This window comes from Nannobrachium achirus, assembly GCF_963921795.1.
Source record: "Nannobrachium achirus genome assembly, chromosome: 12".
NCBI classification, from domain to species: Eukaryota; Metazoa; Chordata; class Actinopteri; order Myctophiformes; family Myctophidae; genus Nannobrachium; species Nannobrachium achirus.
The window spans coordinates 27569696-27590040 of NC_137832.1; the positions used below are offsets into that span (position 1 = coordinate 27569696).

The 20345-nt window shown below is 42.5% G+C and overlaps 2 protein-coding genes across 5 annotated transcripts in view; one reads left to right on the forward strand and one right to left on the reverse strand.

Moving 5' to 3' along the window:
- antxr1a (ANTXR cell adhesion molecule 1a) overlaps positions 1 to 7296 on the reverse strand; it is a gene marked incomplete at both ends in the record, with an annotated part of 31808 nt that extends 24512 nt beyond the window's left edge. Inside the window, 3 exons of the mRNA XM_080738541.1 lie at positions 1157 to 1228; positions 3129 to 3200; positions 7136 to 7296. Coding sequence (XP_080594667.1) covers positions 1157 to 1228; positions 3129 to 3200; positions 7136 to 7296 — 305 coding nt within the window. The remainder of the gene's footprint in view (positions 1 to 1156; positions 1229 to 3128; positions 3201 to 7135) is intronic.
- A 2810-nt stretch (positions 7297 to 10106) lies between these two features.
- kansl3 (KAT8 regulatory NSL complex subunit 3) overlaps positions 10107 to 20345 on the forward strand; it is a 32479-nt gene continuing 22240 nt past the window's right edge. For 3 of the 4 annotated variants that reach the window (XM_080738890.1, XM_080738889.1, XM_080738892.1), the window contains exons 1-5: positions 10107 to 10258; positions 10591 to 10666; positions 11165 to 11430; positions 16749 to 16919; positions 17597 to 17687. In XM_080738890.1, the coding sequence (XP_080595016.1) occupies positions 10643 to 10666; positions 11165 to 11430; positions 16749 to 16919; positions 17597 to 17687 (552 nt within the window). In that variant the 5' untranslated portion in view covers positions 10107 to 10258; positions 10591 to 10642. The remainder of the gene's footprint in view (positions 10259 to 10590; positions 10667 to 11164; positions 11431 to 16748; positions 16920 to 17596; positions 17688 to 20345) is intronic. The other variant, XM_080738891.1, reaches the window with a different exon arrangement.

A 20345-nucleotide genomic window follows, 5' to 3' on the forward strand; every position in this document is an offset into this window, starting at 1 on the left:
TGGAACACAGGTTTTTTCTTTTTACATTTCCTGAAAAGTAACTGGTTTTGAAATAGACGGTTTCCGCCCAACAGCAAAGATTTATGTCATTTGAGAAAGTAATGTCCTTTTGTAACAGATGATAGACATTAGAAAATATCAGTTGGCTAAGGCTCATGGATCGGGGCACTGTCGTGTCAGTCAGACAGTGAGGAAATGAGCCCTTTGTACAATAAAGATAGCAGGAAGACCATAAACAGTGAAAAGGTTTTGTGACTGCTTGGAAACTGAGCCTGAGGAAAGATTAGACGTGCACGCAGCTCACAATGTGCTGCAAACCACATGTTGAAGCACTTGTCCAGGCTGACAACCACATAGATGGTTCAGCATGTGGGAATGGATCAGCCAAGTAATGAGGGATTTTGAGGGATTCAAACTATGTCAACTGTGTGTCCCTTCTGGTGTTGTACTCACTCAATCTACAGCTCAAGGGGGGAAATGTGTAACAAAGGAATATCACTTATAACATTTCAGCATTTAAAAATGATAATTGTGTCATGAAACGTGGTTTCTATTATTTGGTATGGAAATGCCTTAAAGCTATTTGTAATTTTAATATTTTGGTAACACTTTCTATGAAGCCCATGTCTATAATTCATTATAAACATACTGATGATGCATTATAATCTAACACTGTATAATTATAGTTATATAAGCAAGCTCTCATAAATATTCATGATGATTATAACAACTATCATACACATAACTTCTTTGCAAGGATAATGGTGCATTATAATTCTCTTAAACCTTTTTATGAGAATAAACCTTTTTTGCTAAACCTTTTTTGCTATTTTTGTATTAAAAAAAACATTAACAGTGAAAATAGCCTATCTACATCGACAAGTTGTGAGTATAAATTAATAAAAATGTATTTCAAAATAGTGAAAAATGCATAAAACGTTTAGGCATACGCGGTGACGTGAAGGATGGGGCCCATTATTTCGGTGACGTGAAGGATAGTGTTTTACTGTACCTCTGTGCTGCTTTTTGACTAATAAATTATTCAATATGGTCTGACTATGGTCTTTCTTGAATCTTGGTCAATGAGGGAGAAACTCTGCATTTGTCATTCAGGCAGCTGCACAATAGGCATTGGCAACATGTCTTCTCCTCCTACCTGTCCTCTGTCAGCCTCATCAGAATCCTTCCTTCCGTGGAGAATACAATGAATGACATCCGCAACTGTGGGCTGAGATGACAAGAGACAAGGAATATGCCATTAAGACACTATCAAAGAGTCTGAAAACAGCAAGTGGAGTTAGCAGTCAACCTGCAGGGGCATCTGTATTTTGGAGCCTTTTTTTTTTTACATGACTGTACAATCTCTTCAAAAAGGTCATACCATACTATGTTATCGAATGAGAAGTCATAATCATTAAAATAAATCATGCTATAATCAGATATACAAATCTACAATTTTTGTCCTTCCAAAGGGACATAATGTGTACTTCAATGGTTACAATATTCAAAAAAATAGTGCTTATGAACTCTTAAAGGAGTAGATCACCCTCAAAAATATTTTTTTCTATTGATTACTCACGGCATGGAGACTTGAGTTTAATAATATTATTTTGCTTTTGTCACATTCTTAAGACAATAATTTGATTATAACTAGTAAGACGCCTCAGGGCGAGGTCGCGCCAATTCTTGGCCATCTGGCCAGTGATGTACTGTATATCGGACCAATTACCCATATATGGAGATAGTCAACAATGTTATGTCAAAACATGCCCATATATGGGCATTACCAATATGGGCATTCCCAGATATGTCCTTAATATTGATAACATTGGCACAGGGATCTCCATATATGGGCATAAAACGTATGTTAATTAGTAAAGCCAAGCAGGGCCTTGGCGAGTTAAGGGCCATTTATAGTTACGTATGGTTGATTTTGTGTACGTTTTGGGTGAGGAACTACGTACGGTAAATCCGTCGCCATGCATAGTAGACATGCACGTTATTTATGTGCCGACCCGCTCTCCGCTCCAATTCTGCTCCCCTTTACAGATTTTTGACCCGCCGTGATGTTTGGTATAAATACGTGGTAACAGCACTCTGGACTGGTTCTGCTGTTTGTCGGCAACGTTATCGCGGTAAATGCAACTCCGCGAAGGTACAAATTTAACCACAACACATGGATGCGGACCCGGAGTAATTATAACAAAACACGCGTAAACACCCGCTCATATATTGAACATAATTCCCAAGTAATAAATGAGCCGCATCATCATCTCTTCTTGTGACTTGTGTGCCTCGCTGTCTGCTGATGACTGTTGATGCGGTGAGTGAGTGTGTGAGTGAGTGAGGAGTAGAGGCGTCCTCTTCAAGTGGTTGTGTAACGACCTTTTTTCCGTTTCTTGATAAAATATATTTATTATTGGGACACAGTTTGAGGACCGCTGTTAGAGCAGAGTTAAAGTAATTTTCATCACTACTGCGCCTACGATTGACAACGGTGGCCATGGGTACTTCTTGCTACGGATGCATCTTCAGTCCGTTCAGTCTGTCCAGTTGGGTGCTGTCCGTTAGGGTCCGTATACGTACTGGGAGTTAAACCGGACCAAACGGAGTAAAGTTCTCTCACCCTCCGTTGCTTGTGTATTCCTGCGGTCCTTAAGTACTACTATGCATGGTACTTTAGGGCCTGGGTTTGATGCCTGGGGATCTCCATATATGGGCATAAGGGGGTACCTTTATTACTCTCATGGTAAACTGTGACTTCGGTCGCAATAAATGTACCCCCATTGATTCTGGATGGAGACACAAATGCATTCAAGTGTCCATCTGGAATCAATGGGAGTACATTTATTATAGTCAACTTATTATCTTTTGAGTGCGACAAAAAACATTTATTTTTTATTGAACTCACGTCTCCATGGGGTGAGTAATTGATAGAAACAAAGTAATTTTGGGGGTGAACTATTCCTTTAAGCTTAGATGGCGAAGATGCCTTTACTTATTATTATCCCTTATTGTATTAATGAACATTTGATGTTTAAGTTTGTTTAATTTCTTGAGGATGGTTACTGACTACTTATGGTTTATTATATGAGAATGGCTGCCATGCAATAATCTATAATCTTTACCTTATGAATTTATGAGCCAGATGTTCTACAAAGTGGTAGATTTCAGTCCAGTGATTCTGCACACTCCCAGATCTATAAAAGCAAATGACAACGTGCATTGGTTCGTTTTTTCCTTTCTGAACCACAGTAATTAAGCATCTAATTAAGAATGATCTGTTGCAAGGGTCACATGAACAGAGCAACTTTGTCACTATAGCAGTGACTTCATTGCACAATGGTGTCACAAAATACTGATGTTACGCTATGCATCTAAATAGAAAATCATTTTCAGTGAGCAACATTGTGCAACCAAGTATAAATTACGTTTCAAACTCTCATACCCTACAAGGTCTTCAACAGGGGGTCTGGGACCGCTAGGGGGTCCTCAGAGTTACTACAAGGGGTCCTCCAAAACTTTGTTCTCTTTTTTTAATATTAACCACGTGAACCCTGGTGTCCTTATTCTGAGAACTTTAGCCAAAAATAGTAGATCTACAAGCTCACAACGCCTCGCAGCGCGAGGCGTTGTGAGCTTGTAGATCAGCTATTATTGGGTTTGGTGAAGAGGGGAAAAAGAGCAGACTAACTACATAGTGAAAGGTCAACTTTATTAAGTATTGACAGTTCAAGTGGTTAAATATCTTGACATGAATCCAAAATACACTGATGATTGTGCTGTCAAACAATGAAAATCTCTGAAAAGGTTGTGTGGGCCTGCTTCATCTCTCTCTCAACTAACGGGTCCTTGGCCTGAAAACATTGAAGACCCCTGCCCTACAGAACTGTTCTGATTACCATTTTTTAACAGCACAGCTGTCTCGTGTACAGGAAAGGCTGTGACGTATGTCTCAGATTGCCGTCAATGTCTTTATAATGCCCCAGCAATGATCTCAGTGTTATTGGAGTCAGACAAATTAACCCTCATTATTCCTCCATGCCAGAGAAAGCCTACTCAGAATTAGGTCAATGAGGCTGTAATATACACGTACTGTATCTAGCACTCAGTCCCCACCTACAATCAGCAAGCAGAGCGAGGATACGGTTGTTTATTTTCCCATCAGTACATGGAAATTTGCCAGTTCTCTGCAGGGCTGTGTGGTGCCAGCTGCAAAGCTCACTTTTGTGTATCTTTTACTCGAGATTACATTGGAGTCTGCAAGCTACGTACAACCACACTAATAGTTCCTGACTTCATGTCCTATCAATGAGGGGGAAAATAAGATGAAAGGATAATTGGATCATGAGGGGCAGAAGCGTAGAAACATGGTTATTTATAGGAAAACATATGCTTTCAAACGGAATAAATAGAAAACATGCTATCTATTGTTATTCAGACTTAACAGTTGCAGCCAAACTCTCGTCTTTCAAAATGTTGCCTAACAAGCATAATTGGAATTCACAATTTCTGTCATACTGTATATGTAGACCCCCCCCCCTACTTGCAACATCACTCAAAACACCTTTTTTCCCATTGTTACCATGATACAAGTCCCAGCACACAGCACAGACAGCCCAGTCAAGAGGCTGAAACACTGGAACATCTGGCCCCAGTGGAGAAAAGGTTGTGCAGACAGAAAAGAGACACAAAAAAAACGCACAATAGAAGAGGGACACTGCAAGAGGGCGGGCGGTAAGGCCAGGAAGATCGCATCATTCGGGAGACAGGTTAAGCTGATATAATGACTGCAGAAGTGGTGGAAAGAGTTTAGAGAAGGGAGAGAGAGTGAGTACAACAACCCAGAAAAATGCCGTACACAACTGAAACCTGTCAGATGCCACATGTTGCATCATTTCTTTGCCTGTACTGTGTACAGCATAGCTCTTGGTAACAATTACTCTCCATTACCCACTATTGCCTAATTCCCTCTGGGCTAAACAGCAGTGCTGCCACAGCCTGGTGTTAGCATTCAGATGTGGGACAAATGGAAAAAACATCACCATGCGAGTAAGAGATTTTAAAATGGAGGAGGGGGAGAAGGGGAGATGTGAAAGTCAGTCAGACTTGGAGAACAATGCTGCTGCAACAACTTCTTCTATATTGGATAAATAACACCTTAAGTGACAGATGGATGACACTTTGAATCGACCCACTAGTGATGCACATAACCTCTATCCCAATCCCATACTACATACATTACTAATTCTAATGTCGACAATCAAAACTAAAACAAGTACAAGCAGTGAAATGTTGTTGGGACATGTTCCGCAATGGTATTAGTGATCCTAACTGGAAACCCTGTCTGTTAGGCTCATTGTGTGAAACAATTAGGTAATTGCACAGAATCTGTCTGGAGACAACATCCATGGCAAGTAATAATGTTAATACCAAAAGAGCCATCATGGGTGAAAAGACCAATGACCTTCCTCACATGTTATAGTAATTTGTAGGCCATGTGTTCTTGCCCTTCGGAAACAGGACAGTTCAGTTGTTGAAACTAGATGACATGGTTCATTGACCAGCAAAAAGGTACGGTAATTGATTAATGAATCAATTAATTAAGCACGGGATGGAATTATATACTATGTGTGGGCCTGTTTTCATTGAGCAACACATGAACTGAGAGAATAACTTCACTTGATGTCATTAGACTTCCTACATACGTACAGTAGCTCAAAAGGAAGTGCATGGGTTAGAGTTGTTGATTCTCACTGGGGAATCATAAGATGCAAAAATGCATTTATGCTACTGTGAAACGCTTTTGGAATAAAAGGGTCAACGTATTTTATGTTAAGGATATAGAACAACATTCATTTATGGAATATTCTGCTCATGCCACAGCTGATCACTGAATAAGGAAATAGACAATACTTCCCACTGCTCATTGCCATCTGCCATCATGGATATTTGTTTAACCACTTAAGCCCTGTGGTTTGTACAACAAGTAGTGAAAATATCTTATACACATTTTCTATTTTCACTCCTTTGAATATATTTTAAAAGGCATGTGAGTGGGTTGGGATAGATTTTGTTGTTGTTGTAAATCTGCCCAAAATTTTGATGTCGGGGTTAATGGGTTTACTTTATGGTTTACCAAAGCTGACTCCTGTTTTGGGAAAAGGCACCTTTTGCACGGCACACAGCCTACTACTGTTACTGTATGACGTAGTTTATTGTTCTGAGTTGTGTGAGTGGTGTGACTATGAATTTATATTTCAACCATATGGCACTAATCTATTCCTATGTGACAGGACAGGATAGCAGGTGGCATGTTGACAATAAAACACACATGGGACTTCACAAATCTAGCTTGAGCTACACTAATGTAAAGGCATGATGTCCATGCAAAACAACAACAACAAAATGGCCATTGCAAAGACCTGTCATAGTCTACATAGCTTACCGGTATTCAAAGTGAATACGTCTTAATATTGAGTGAGCCTTGAAGCTCATACATTAGCCAAAAGTGAAATAAAGAGTTAAATGATGTTGCTAAACCAGGCATATAATCTATTATTAACACATGGGTGACTAACAGGTCATTTTGGCCGATTTTGACATTGCAAAGTGCAATAACTCTCCCCGTGAAGGTCTCAAAAATGTCCCCTTCCATGACTTTTCCTAAATACTCAAGATACTGTATATGTTCTCGTTTTTTCCCCCTTATGAAACATTTCCTAAGTATGAAATAATATACAATTATACCACTCTGACTGCATTTATAGGTCAAATTGACAGGTACGTTCTTTAAATGTTTTGCCCAGGAGAACAACACCTCTTCCCCTGCTGCCAGCAGGGGTTCTATTGTCAATAGAACAACAGACAATAGAACCCCCGCTGGCAGCAGGGGAGGAGGTGTTGTTCTCCTGGGCAAAAAGGGAGAGAATTCACCTGTCAATTTGACCTATAAATGCAGTCAGAGTGGTAGTTTTTTATTTTCAGTCACCCGAGTGTTAATTAGATACACGCTATACATATAATAGTTTATATGATTAAGATTAACTTGAGTCTGCATAATTGTTTTCACAGACACCATGTTAGTCATTATAGCTCCATTAGTGTGTCAGGTAGAGCAGAGGGACCAACTCACTTGTCCAAAACGAAATAGAGATCAAAGCCTCCGAAGCATGAGGATGACCCGATGTGCCCCCTTTCCTGGGTCTCTCCTGGGTTTCCTGCAGTCAAAACCACCAGGACAACTCCAAAGACCACTGGGGACCACCAGGACCATCTGCCGTAGCACACCAGCATTATCCCTGTTTGAGAAATCCTTATTCTGATGAGATTAAAAAATAAATTTCTGAGAAAAAAGACAAAAAAAAAAGACAAAAAAAGTAAAAAGATTTGACAGAATCCTTTTGAATTGCAAAAATAATCCTTCTGGAAGACTCTTTTGTCTGTCCTCTTCAGGGTTCTTCAGTACAGGAGATAACAGTAATCCAGCAGATTGCAGAGAGAGTGACTGTGAGGCTGCAGCACAAAAAGAGAATGCATGAATGGTGTGGATCAGATGTGTCTTAGCAGTACTCTCGTCATCACCACAGGGTCCCAAGGTAGACATACATATAGGTCATGAATGCAGTGGGCTCCACATCCTCTTCCCACCTCTCTATTTATTTGTTTTGTGTACAGTATGCAGCCAGGCTGTGACACTGAGCAATGGAGTTCAGAAAGCTCTGCAATGGGCTTTGTTATTGAATGTCTAACTCAAGGTTGCTTTGCAAGTCTTCTCTCTCTCTCTCTCTCTCTCTCTCTCTCTCTCTCTCTGTCTCTCTCTGTCTCTCTTTGCCAATAAGAGGATGATGAAGGCCTCAGTGAATTACTACAAACAGCTTCATTGGGATAATAATTACATATCTGGGCTAGCACTACCACCTAGTGGTCATATGTAGTTAATGTTTCATAAACTTTGACGTACAGCCGGTACAGGATAGCTAATAGAATAGTCCCCACTCCCTGGGGTGTTTATTTGTCACATTATGTATGTAGCCTATATAATGTGACAAAAAAACATATTTAATTGTGTGTGTGTGTGTGTGTGTGTGTGTGTGTGTGTGTGTGTGTGTGTGTGTGTGTGTGTGTGTGTGTGTGTGTGTGTGTGTGTGTGTGTGTGTGTGTACAGGATACACTGTAATAAAACAGTTTAACTGAACTATACTTTTTTGAATATTTATTATTAATAATAAAAAATATATCTCTCCTGTGTCCTGTTTATATATATATATATATATATATATATATATATATATATATATATATATATGTCATAGTATATTAGAGAAACAGCACATTCGAGACGCGGAGCACTCGTGGTGCGGCACGGGGCGGAGCAAGCGGTCGCCACAACAACGTACTCCAGGCGGTGCGCCGCTCTATTGTCCACGACACTGCGAGCGGCTACCGAAGCCCCCCTGTATCCACGAAGCCCAAACGAGTTACGAGGCCCCCCTGGGTCCACGAAGCCCCAAGCGGCGCGAAGGCCAGCGGACCTTGGTCCTGCTCTTCGCCCCCGAGCGCCGCAGGCGCGAGTGGCCGCGAAGAGCGGGCCAGGGCCGCGCGGCCGGCGGAGCGCCGCGCGAGTTACGAAGCCGTGGTGAATGCAATCGTTATATTTACGGCCTGGGCAAGCGCACGTTAAACGCCCTGTCCAAGTGACTACAATGGAGCTAATGGCTAGGCTAGGCTAGGCTAGGCTAGTAAATAAAGAGTAAACACTTCCGGTCTGCGGCGAGTTCAAAGCGTGACGTAACTCTCTTATATACACTCTGGTGAATGGCAGAGCAGTGGCTGACGTCGCCATCTGGTGGTGATTAGTGTGTGGTGAACGTCAAAACGAGTGCTCCTTGACAACTTTTACTGGTTTCTTGAACATACTGTAACATATATATACATATATATTTTTTTTCTTCTGCATAGTAGGTAAGCTACTGTGTGTTTTATTTGTCATTACATATTATATGAGCTAAAAAAAAGGACCCCAATTTAAACAAGCCAAAGGCTTTCTTGTGGTTTGTATTCTTTTAGTTGACCTTGTACCAGTGATTGATTGATTGATTGATTGATTGATTGATTGATTGATTGATTGATTGATTGATTGAGACGGGTTTCTTGTTTACAAACATTGAGACTAAATGCACAGCTGACTGTATCAATCCCCAAACCTGTTGTTTTGGGGAGCGCTGGTTTCATTGGCTAATTTTGGTACGGACCCTGCGCTAGTTTTATCAATGTAACGTGGACCAGAAACCCGTCAACAGTTTGTAAAAGAAAAAAAAAAGGGGGGGGGGGATAAATAAAAAGCTCAGAGCAGAGGTACAGTTCAATACAAAAGGATGCTATGATAAAATATGCAAAAACATAAAAGAGTAGTAATCAAAATATACTGTAAACAGTTGGGGGTGGGGGCATTTCTGGTGATAAACTAGGACTTTGGTTTTTGTCCTTCAAAACAAAAATTGGGAATATATGTGTCATCATTTAAATGACGAGTGAGTGACGACTCGCTTGCTTAGTTTAGAATGAAAGTCAACGTTAGATAAAACGTAAACAGACGTCTTGTCTGTACTGTACAATCCAGCCCATGTTTTGCATCAGGCACGGTCTGGCGCGCCACAAAGTCAGTTGCCAGGTTGGTTGGAAAAACAGCTCCACTGTGTCAGCTTTCCACAGGGAAGCGCACTGCACAGTCACGCCACGCAAATGACACCAGAATAATATTCTACCTATCAGAGTGGATTCCGCCAAAGCATTTCAATGGGAAAGGAGCAGATTTTATGGAGAAATCGGCAAATGGAAGATTTCTCCAAAAATCCGTCCGTAGTATTTCAAATGCATGCTATGTGGTGGAGTAAAAGTAATTAAGTAAAACAATTACCTAGGCTCTGAGATGTTGTGGAGTAGAAGTAAAAGTATTGGAAATACTCAAATAAAGTACAGATACTGCAAAATTGAAGTACAGTAGGCCTACTCAAGTTACAATCTACAGTTATTTTACACCACCGAAGACGTAGAAGGGGGTTTGTAGAATAGAACATGGCAACCAGTCACACAACAAAAGGAAGTGAGACTGTCTGCGCATTAGAAATTCTGGGCGCTGTATGTGATTAAATTATAAATATATAGTGGATTAACGCCTCGTTTTACACCGTTTTTGGCGGACAGAAGATTTGAAACACCATATTTCATGAATAATAAGTTGGAATAGGGCCTAAAGGTAATTATAATAGCGACTTACTTACGCTAACGTTGGTTGGTTAGCATGCGGCTAACCAGCCAGCTAACTTGAAATGGCTATTGGCTGGATCGGTCTAAATGTTCTAGTTTAGGCTGGCTTTATTTATACATCTCTTGTTTTATATTCATTATTTTAGCAATGTTTTTTTTTTGCAGTGATATAACATAAGCAAACGGGTCGTGTATATTGATTACATCGTCACAAGTCTGACTGGCGTGTACATTATTGTCTACAGGCAGCACCTGCTGGTCTGCATAGCTACAGTAGAACTACCTCTAATGTTTATATTTTGTGTACTTATCTCGTTCTAGAACAGGGGGTCTTCAACGTTTTTCAGCCAAGGACCCCTAAGCTGACAGAGGGATGAAGCAGGGACCCCCATATACTGTATACAATTGTTTTGCTGATTAAACTTTTACATAGATTTCATAGATGGTTTCATAGACTTGTTTGACAGCACTATATCATGTTGTATTCATGTTAATTAACGTGTATTTTCAGACATTTAACCACTTAAACCGCCAATACTTAGTAAAATTGACCATTCACTCTTTACCTTTCTTGACCTTTCTGCTCTTTTTTTCCCCCTTCACCAAACCGAACATAGCAGATCTACAAGCTCACAACACCTCGAGGTGTTGTGAGCTTGTAGATCGGCTATTTTTGGCTAAAGTTATCTTCTGAATAGGGATGCTAAGGTTAATGTAAAAAAAGAAAAAAGGTTCCAATCACACAGATTTGGCAGACCTCCTGTAGTAACTCTTGAGGACCCCCTTGGGTCCTCAAGACCCCCTGTTGAAGACCCCTGTTCTAGAAACTAAAACACGGTAGTCTGTGGAAACTCTGGTTAATTTTCCTGTTGTACATTGCCAACCCTCCTCCCAGGTGGTTGGTGTGAATCCCCATCCCTTTCTAGGGCCCTTTGGCGGGGCCCGGAAGAGGATGCACCGTGGTGGAGACAGGGACTTCCAGACATCAGCACGGAAGATGGGTACCTCCTTGCTGTTCCAGTTGTCTGCTCATGAACGGGAGCTTGACCTGGTATTCCTGGACCACAGCTATGCCAAGCCGTGGAATGCCCACCCGGATGCCAGCAGTGCCCGGCCCACCAGGACTCTGTTTGTCACCCGTCGCCAACCCGATTCCTCACTGTGAGTAAAGAAAACGTGCAAAAACTTGGTCAAGGAAAATTACACAAAGGCTAGTGATGTGCACGGACTGGCCTTTATGGCTGGACCAGCAAGGCCAGACCAATAGACGAATTCAACTGACTGACTGAAGTTACAGTGTTGGTCAGCCGGTTGGTAGTCTTGCGTAGCCAGACAACTATTCCACAATCTCCGAATGCTATATAGAGTCTGGAACGGCAGCTCCCGAACGGCGAGTATCGGAAGTAGCCGCTGCTGCACTGAACTGTAGTCCCATTGGAAACATAACAGAAACACACTAGCTCAGACAAAGTCATTCGAGCGGCATATTCTATTCTTGTTATGGGTGTATAGTTTTAGAAAACGTTTGAAAACAACATGGAAGTAACACCAACAACACCAGAGAAAGACGAAATAATAATCCAAAAAATTAAGAAAGGAGACATAACGCTTCCAGTATGACATGTTATTGCTACTGCACCAAGGGAGCGGTTGCGTCACATCCGTTTTATCTCGCACTCATCATTTCTATTCCGTTTTGCCAGACTGTATGCCGGGAGCATTTGGCCAAATCGCGGAGGCAACAGTCTGGCCACGCGACGACGCGAGACTAGCCGGTTGGTCTAACGGTGGCCTAGCGACAGGCTTTAAACCTGGTCAATTTCCTGTCTTTTGTATATTTTATTGCATTGTGTTCCATCTGTCATACATGTAGTCTGGACAACTAGCAACAGAAATGTGTTTACTGTTTAGCAGTAACCTACCTATGTTTTGTCTAAACTCTTAATGGTGTGGTGTAGAGCAGGGGTTCCCAAACTTTTTTGTCTCAGGGCACCCCATGAATATTTTTGGAGCCGTGTGCAAAGCACATGAGCTCCCAGTGCACAGCTTTCAGCTTTTGTCCCGTCTAGTGGGAAAAGATTGTTTCGTTCAGTTCGAACAGGATCTACGCATGCGCGACTTTTACCACACACGCACCACGCACACACACACACACACACACACACACACACACACACACACACACACACACACACACGATTAACGCAGTGATGTTGGAGCCTCGGTAAGGAAGCAAATGCACTGACAACAGACAGTCAGTGTGAGATGCTGCTAGCAGCAGGGCTAGTAGTATGAGACCCCATAACTCTATGTATGAGACAGACAAAACGGCAGAGATTTTTGTAGCAGACAACCACAATCAAAACTACAATATTACCGCTGACGGCGTCGCGCGCAGCAAATACCGAAGCGTTGAAACGGCACATATGTAGACAGCGCGAGCCCCATGACACACACCCTCCCAAGAACATCAGCGCTCCAACTTGTACACGAGCACATAGTAGCCTATGTCCTTTATACAGTGCAGACCCCCGCACCAACACGCTAACCGTGACCACCAAATGCATGCAAAACCGGCCAGAGAACCCACTTAGCAAACAGGTTTGGCCCAAATCCGGCTGAACTCCGGCAGGTCTGGCTGACTATGGCTTGTGTGCGGTGTGCCACACATCTCCAATGAGTAATCACAGTGTCTCTACAGTTAACATCATAACATAACAGCTAGTTTATCTGCGTTCTGTTCAGTTCAGAACTCCATCCTATGGGTGGCACTCTAGCGTCACAGAACACCCCTGAGTTGCACTGTACTTGAGTTATTTTTCCATACGCCAACTCTCTTAGCCAAAAATAGCCGTAGCATCTTGTGTGAGCTTGTAAATCTGCTACTTTTGGTGAATATCCCCTTAGAATAGGGATGCTGGGGTTTAGTGATTGAATGCCAAGTATAAACGTTTATTTTAAATCTGTCCTAATGAAATATAAGGGAGCCAAGATTTAAGGGAGCCTCCGCACACTCAAAAGTGTGCAAAATCATGTTCTTTATTTTCAGTTAAATAAAGTGCAAGCTTTTGGTCATATACCTTCTTCAGGCATGCAGCCATAGAGTATGGGCATGCAGCACCTCGATGAGCGGTGGTCCTTTCACTATTAACTCATTCGTAGTTTACGGCCGTAAAGCCCGTTAATTTCTCTATGTCTTTCACTGCCGGCTTCTCCAAGTCCTACCTGTTAACGTGGGCGCTCGTCCAGTTCCCATCGTGCGTGATCGGACACTGCTCGTGTGTTCGCGTATTCCATCAGCTTCTCAAATCCGTTGAAACTTTTTCAATTGATCAATAACTTCTCCATCTGTAAGCCGCGGAGCTCAGACAGTAAGCTGGGCCAAAATAGAGGACGGACTTCCGCTTCCGGTTCAGGGACTCCAATGTTAAAGTGGTCCGCTCAATAATGTGTCCGTGTAGAAACCGATCACGGAGCATTAGTTCCGGCCTATTTTAGTTGCGCTTCGATAAAAAAAAAATTTTAATTAATTTTTATTACATTTACGGGTTCTACGGGCATGGCAGAGAAGGGGTACAAAGGGGTATTTTGATGGCAGAGTTTGTGTTAATCTGTCCTAATGGAAGCAGATATTTTTGTTATGTTTGTTAGGCCTATTATGGACAGTATTTGTTATTATTTCAAAAATAGTAAATATGCTGCATTTGCATAAAGCAAGTATTTGTCTACTCCCATGTTATGAGTAGTAATATCTATTTAAGGTAGATTTAGAACAGATAAGAAATATGCGATTAATTTGCACATAGAATTTATAGTTCTAGAACACAGAATTCATAGATCTAGAACACATAGAATCAAAAACATAGATCTGGAACTGCTCAAATTCACGGCTCCACTTCGAACCAAGGTTTGATTTTTTTAATCCGAGGCACCCCTACATTATAATTTTCACTCCCAGCACCTTATATTTATAGCATATCGCCGTTGTCGGGTGGAAACCGTGTATGTCCAAAACCGTTCATTTTGTACTAAACTGGTAAAAACAGCAGATCTACAAGCACACAACGCCTCGCATCGCGACTCGCGAGGCGTTGTGTGCTTGTAGATTGGCTGTTTTCACTAGTTTTGTGCGACAGTCTTGTATGCTGAAGCAGGGCTTTGCTTTACCAAAAGACGTACACATTTGAAACTTGGAGATAGAAGGTTTCTGCCCGACAGTGACGATATTTTAGTGATTATGTTGTGAGGAAAACGTTGAGATAATAGCCATTTTTGTTAGAACTGACTGAAAATAACTTTGTACTTCAAGTTTAAAATGATAGTAAATATTCTTTCAAGTGTCCAAATAAATCCCAAATATTATCAAATGATCTCGCGGCACCCCTGGACTGCCGTCACGGCACCCCAGGGTGCCCCGTCACCCACTTTGAAAACCCCTGGTGTAGAGTGCAGATGAAGCTTCCTCCAAAATGAATTTTATACTGCAATTGTCTTCAATTCACAGATAAAGTTGCCAAGGATCAGGATCACTACTTGGTTTATCATTATATGCCAAACTGTATTGCTTGACTAAAATGAGACTTGACTCTAGAGGTATAGACACCTTTCTGTTAATCACAGTCACTTTTTGCTGAGGTAGTGTTTGTATCTTTGTAATTTATATGTACCAGGCAGCTCACTGGCTTTGTGATTTAGTGTCTGCCCTGAGATTGGAAGGTTGGGGTTCAATTCCTGGCCGAGTTATACAGAAGACGCGCAGGCCTTCGTCAGACTATAACATTGATGAAGGCCTGCACGCCGAAACGCGTTTGTTATCTAAAGGCTACTGCTGCTGCTGTTTCTTTATTAAAAAATCACACCCGTGTGAACTGAGCGGTGGTTTAACCCCCCCCCCCCCCCCCCTTCCCCCCTGTGTGTGTGTGCGTGCGTGTGTGTGTGTGTGTGTGTGTGTGCCTGGTCTGGCCTGGCCTGAACAACAGCGCCCCTCCCTTAACATGTGTGGTCATAAAAGGTACTGCAGGCCTGCAGGCTACATACAGACACACACGCACACACACACACACACACACACACACACACACACACACACACACACGCACGCATACACACACGGCCACGTATAGGAGACGGTGTAACCACCGCTCAAAAAGACTCTTATTTAAAGTGAGTGCAGAGTGTATTTCTCTTCTTATGGATTGGGTCATGGCCAGGGGGTGTACTTGAGTCAACGCACGCACCACTGATGTAGCCCTACTTGTAATAACCTAGACATGTTAGTTGCCTGAATGCTAACTCTGTAATTGTCTCCACCAGCCGAAGGCTGAGGGGAGAGTATGTTTTCCCCTCCGTCCGTCCGTCCGTGCGTCCGTCCGTCCGTGTGTCCGTCCGTGTGTGTGTCCTCGCAGTTTGTGTGCAGCTAATCTCAGTCGCCGTTGGCCCGGTCGCTGCCAAAGTGAGCACACACATTCCCTGGATGCCAATCTAGAACCTCTGCCCTAAATTTTTCAAATGGGCTTTTTCTAGCGCCACCTAGTGGCCGATGTTTCGCGTCCATGCGTCCTCGCAGTTTGTGTGCAGCTAATCTCAGTCGCCGTTGGCCCGGTCGCTGCCAAAGTGAGCGCACACATTCCCTGGATGCCAATCTAGAACCTCTGCCCTAAATTTTTCAAATGGCCCTTTTCTAGCGCCACCTAGTGGCCGATGTTCGCAAGACACATTTCTGTGCACTACTCTTACAGATTTGTTCCAAAAATCCTACAAATCGGTAGGCAGTATCTCGACAGTCATGTGATCGACACGGATCTGTCCGATTTTTCATATTCCATCCTGATTGGCTAAGATTGGCTTCCAAAGTTTGTAGGATTGCGTGCGTCCTCGCAGTTTGTGAGCAGCTAATCTCCGTCGCCATTGGCCCGGTCGCTGCCAAAGTGAGCGCACACATTCCCTGGATGCCAATCTAGAACCTCTGCCCTAAATTTTTCAAATGGGCCTTTTCTAGCGCCACCTAGTGGCCGATGTTTGCAAAACACATTTCTGTGCACTACTCTTACAGATTTTGTCCAAAAATCCTACAAATCGGTAGGCAGTATCTCGACAGTCATGTGATCGACACGGATCTGTCCGATTTGGCATATTCCATCCTGATTGGCTAAGATTGGCTTCCAAAGTTTGTAGGATTGAGCCGTTTTGAACAAAATGCCTCAAATCACAAACGCAAAGTGCAATTATCATGAAATCGCGCACACACGTTCCCACTAGGCCGAGGAAGAAATGCCACATAGTTTTTTTTTAAATCATCCTCATGGTGGCGCTATAACAGGCTGATTTGTGGTTTTACCTATAACTCCACCGATCAGTTCACCAGGACGCACGGTCTGGTGGAGACCTGTGCTCGGAAGAGCACTGCTTCTAGTTTAGATTATATGTTGGTCAGTTTGACAAGTGCTCTAATTACTTATAACATATTATTCTTCCTGCAGAGAGTCTGACACTTTAATTGATGTGGAAACGGTCACACCTACACCTGTTCCCCTCTACGACAACCATAAAGCTCTGAGTGTGATGAAGGAATGTGAACGCCATGTCTTGTTTGCTCGTACTGTGGCTGATAACCCCCCACCCCCTGATGACTGGGAAGAACACGTAAACAAGTATGTAGACATTTAGTTTGTCCACAATGGACTCTTTCAGCTATATATTTGTACATGCCCCTTGCCCTTATCCCTAAACTTCTTTGGCTTTTTTACTCTTTTGATTTTTTTTTTAATAGTTTAACTAGCCAATCTACATCGACGCGCTGTGAGCTTGTAGGTCGGCTATTTGAAGTATTTTTCAAAATAGTAAATAGGCAAAGAAGTTTAGGGGTAAGGCATGGATGGAAAATAGGGGCCTTGAGTCTCATTCTTTCTCATACTCAGCTATTGCTTCAGACATTTGTAACTTCCATTATTTCTCACTTGTGTCTTTTCACATAATGGCCAGTTAACCTCGCCTCACCAGGCTTTCTGGGAGAAAGTCTGGTATTCGTTTACTAGACAGGTTGGTTGATCCGGTCTAGACCGGATGACATCCTACGTCATTTTGTATTCAAAACGGACTACATTTTGGCCGGAACTACCGACCGGAATCAGTTTTAACCCAGTTAGCGCATGCGCAAAACTTGGTTAAAACTGATTCCGGTCGGTAGTTCCGGCCAAAATGTAGTCCGTTTTGAATCCAAAATGACGTAGGATGTCATCCGCCCCCGACCGGATCAAAAGCCCGAAATTGGAAGCGATCCTAGGCTAATGGCCATTATCCCTTATATAAAAGTCTTCTCTTGTTTCAGAACTGGATGGTCTGTGACTCAGAACAAGTTGTTCAATAAAGTGCTTAAAGCCCTGCAAGGTGAAAGACTAGCCCGACTGGCCAATGAAACTGTGAGTATTTGTCCGTTAGTTTTTAATACATTTACCTGCTGAGGCCCCCAAGGCCTGTGGTTGTCCTTCGGACGACACATTAGGCAGTTTTAATATAGGATGGGCAAGGTCAGAACCTGTTTGTTGACAGTCTTCCCCACATTGAAACCTGGGTATCGCCAGGTACAGCTTAGCAAGAACACAGAGCCTCTTGGAATGATATGTGTTTTCACCAGATGAAATGCATGACATGATTGCAGAGGTGCTTGCGAACTCGCAGTCAACATTTCTATCATTAATAGCATAGTGATTGGTGCTACTCCTGCTTATCTGTAAACCTCTAGGTCAGTGGTTCTCAAACTGTTTTGGCTGCAGTACCCCCTTCCCCTGACTACAGCATTTTGCTTAGAAAAATGTACATCACAAGTCCAGTTCCCATGCCAATATGTTCAAAATAAAACAGCACAATGGCAAATAAACATAGCTTTCTATTCAATAACAGTTGTACTAGTCAAGGTATTGATCTAATTTGGTTTAACAATTTACAAATGAGCAGGTTCACACTAAATCTGTCAATCTGTCAATGATTTTTAAATCTAATCTGCAATGTCTCGAGCATCAGCTTTTTAAGTTGAATTTATCCTCCCCTGTCTTATGTGTGCTGCTGTACCGGCCACCAAAATGCAAAAAGGATTTCATTAGTGATTTTAGCGATTTTTTATCAGGTATAATGCTCTCATATGACACTTTTATCATTTTTGGAGATTTTAACGTGCATGTCTGTTGCCCCTCCCACCCCCTTGCCAATGACTTCCTAAGCCTTATCGAAACCTTCAACCTCACTCAATCTGTTAATGTGCCTACACATATTAAAGGCCACACCCTGGACCTTGTGCTGTCACATGGGTTAACTGCCTCTGTTACCGATGTTCCTGCTGTCCCTAATTTTATTTCCGATCATTCACTCATCGTTTTCACTGCCTCAATTCCGTGTTCTGTGACCAATCCCAGTGTCTCTACCCGACGCACACGTGCCATCAACTCATCAACTCCCTCAAAATTTGCCCATAGTTTCAATGAGATGGTGGCTATTGCCCCACCCCCAACTAGCTCTCTTAGTGCAGATATTCTTCTCGACATGTTCAACTCCACCTGCATAAATATATTGGACTCTATAGCTCCTTTTGCTAACAAACGCCCCAAAAATCTCACTGAACCGTGGCTAAATGAGTCTACCCGCAACCTCAGGCGCACATCTAGGCGTGCCGAACGGAAATGGCTCCACGACAAACTTCACATCTCCCTCGAGATCTTCCGAAACTGCCTCTCCGACTACTATAAAGCAGTAAAAGCAGCAAAAGCAGAATTCATCTCCAACCTTGTCACAAAAAATTGCCATAAACCTCAGGTTCTGTTCAACATTTTAAATTCCTTCACAAATCCCCGTGACGATTCTCTCATCCCCCCCTCATCCATCCTCTGTGCCAACTTCCAACAATTTTTTACCAATAAAATCTCAGCCCTTAGATCAGCACATACCTCCTCTACCCTAGATCCTGTGCCTCCTCTCTGCCCCCCACCTGCCACCTTAGATCATTTCAGGCCAATTACCCTGTCCTCTCTTACTGATATAATCATGCACCTCCGACCCACAAACTGCCCCTCTGACACTATTCCCTCCAGGCTCTTAAAGGAAGTCTCAGGTACTGTCGGCCCATGCATTTTAAACTTAATTAACAGCTGTCTCAACTCTGGTTGTGTCCCGGCTGCTTTCAAGCATGCCGTAGTAAACCCATTAATTAAAAAGAAAAACCTCGACCCATCCATCCTATCCAATTTTAGGCCAATCTCTCAGCTACCATTTCTGTCAAAGGTTTTGGAAAAGGCAGTCTACATACAATTGCAATCATTTCTACTCACCCATAACTTACACGAAAACTTTCAGTCAGGCTTCAAACCAGGCCACAGCACAGAGACGGCTCTCCTAAAAGTTTTTAATGACTTGATTTTAACAGTTGACTCCGGTAATTCCGCAATCCTCGTACTTCTGGACTTGTCAGCCGCTTTTGACACCATTGAACACCATATTCTTTTACATAGGCTCAAACATCACATTGGTATTACAGGTGCAGCTCTTTCATGGTTTGAGTCCTATCTTTCAAATAGGACTTTTTCTGTTCACCTGGGAGAATTCTCCTCGCCTGGGGCCCCCCTAACATGCGGGGTCCCCCAGGGCTCCATTTTAGGCCCACTCCTATTTTTATTATATATGCTGCCCCTAGGGTCAATTTTTAAAAGACACAATATACCATTTCACTCCTACGCTGACGATGTCCAAATTTACCTGCCCATAACAACAAACTCCGCAAACTCCTTCCAATCATTGCTCACCTGCCTCCACGACGTAAAAACCTGGATGGACAAAAACTTTCTCACCCTTAATGAAAATAAAACCGAAATCATCCTATTTGGCCACAACACCATCACACCCTGCATTATCCCGGACACTCTCACCCCTTACATCCGCTCCTCTGCAAAAAATCTTGGTGTAACCTTCGACTGCAATTTCAAATTCAATCAACACATTAGCTCCGTAGTAAAAAACAGCTTCTTCCAGTTAAGACTTCTGGCCAAAATTAAACCATATCTTCCCCGTCATCAACTTGAAATAGCCATTCA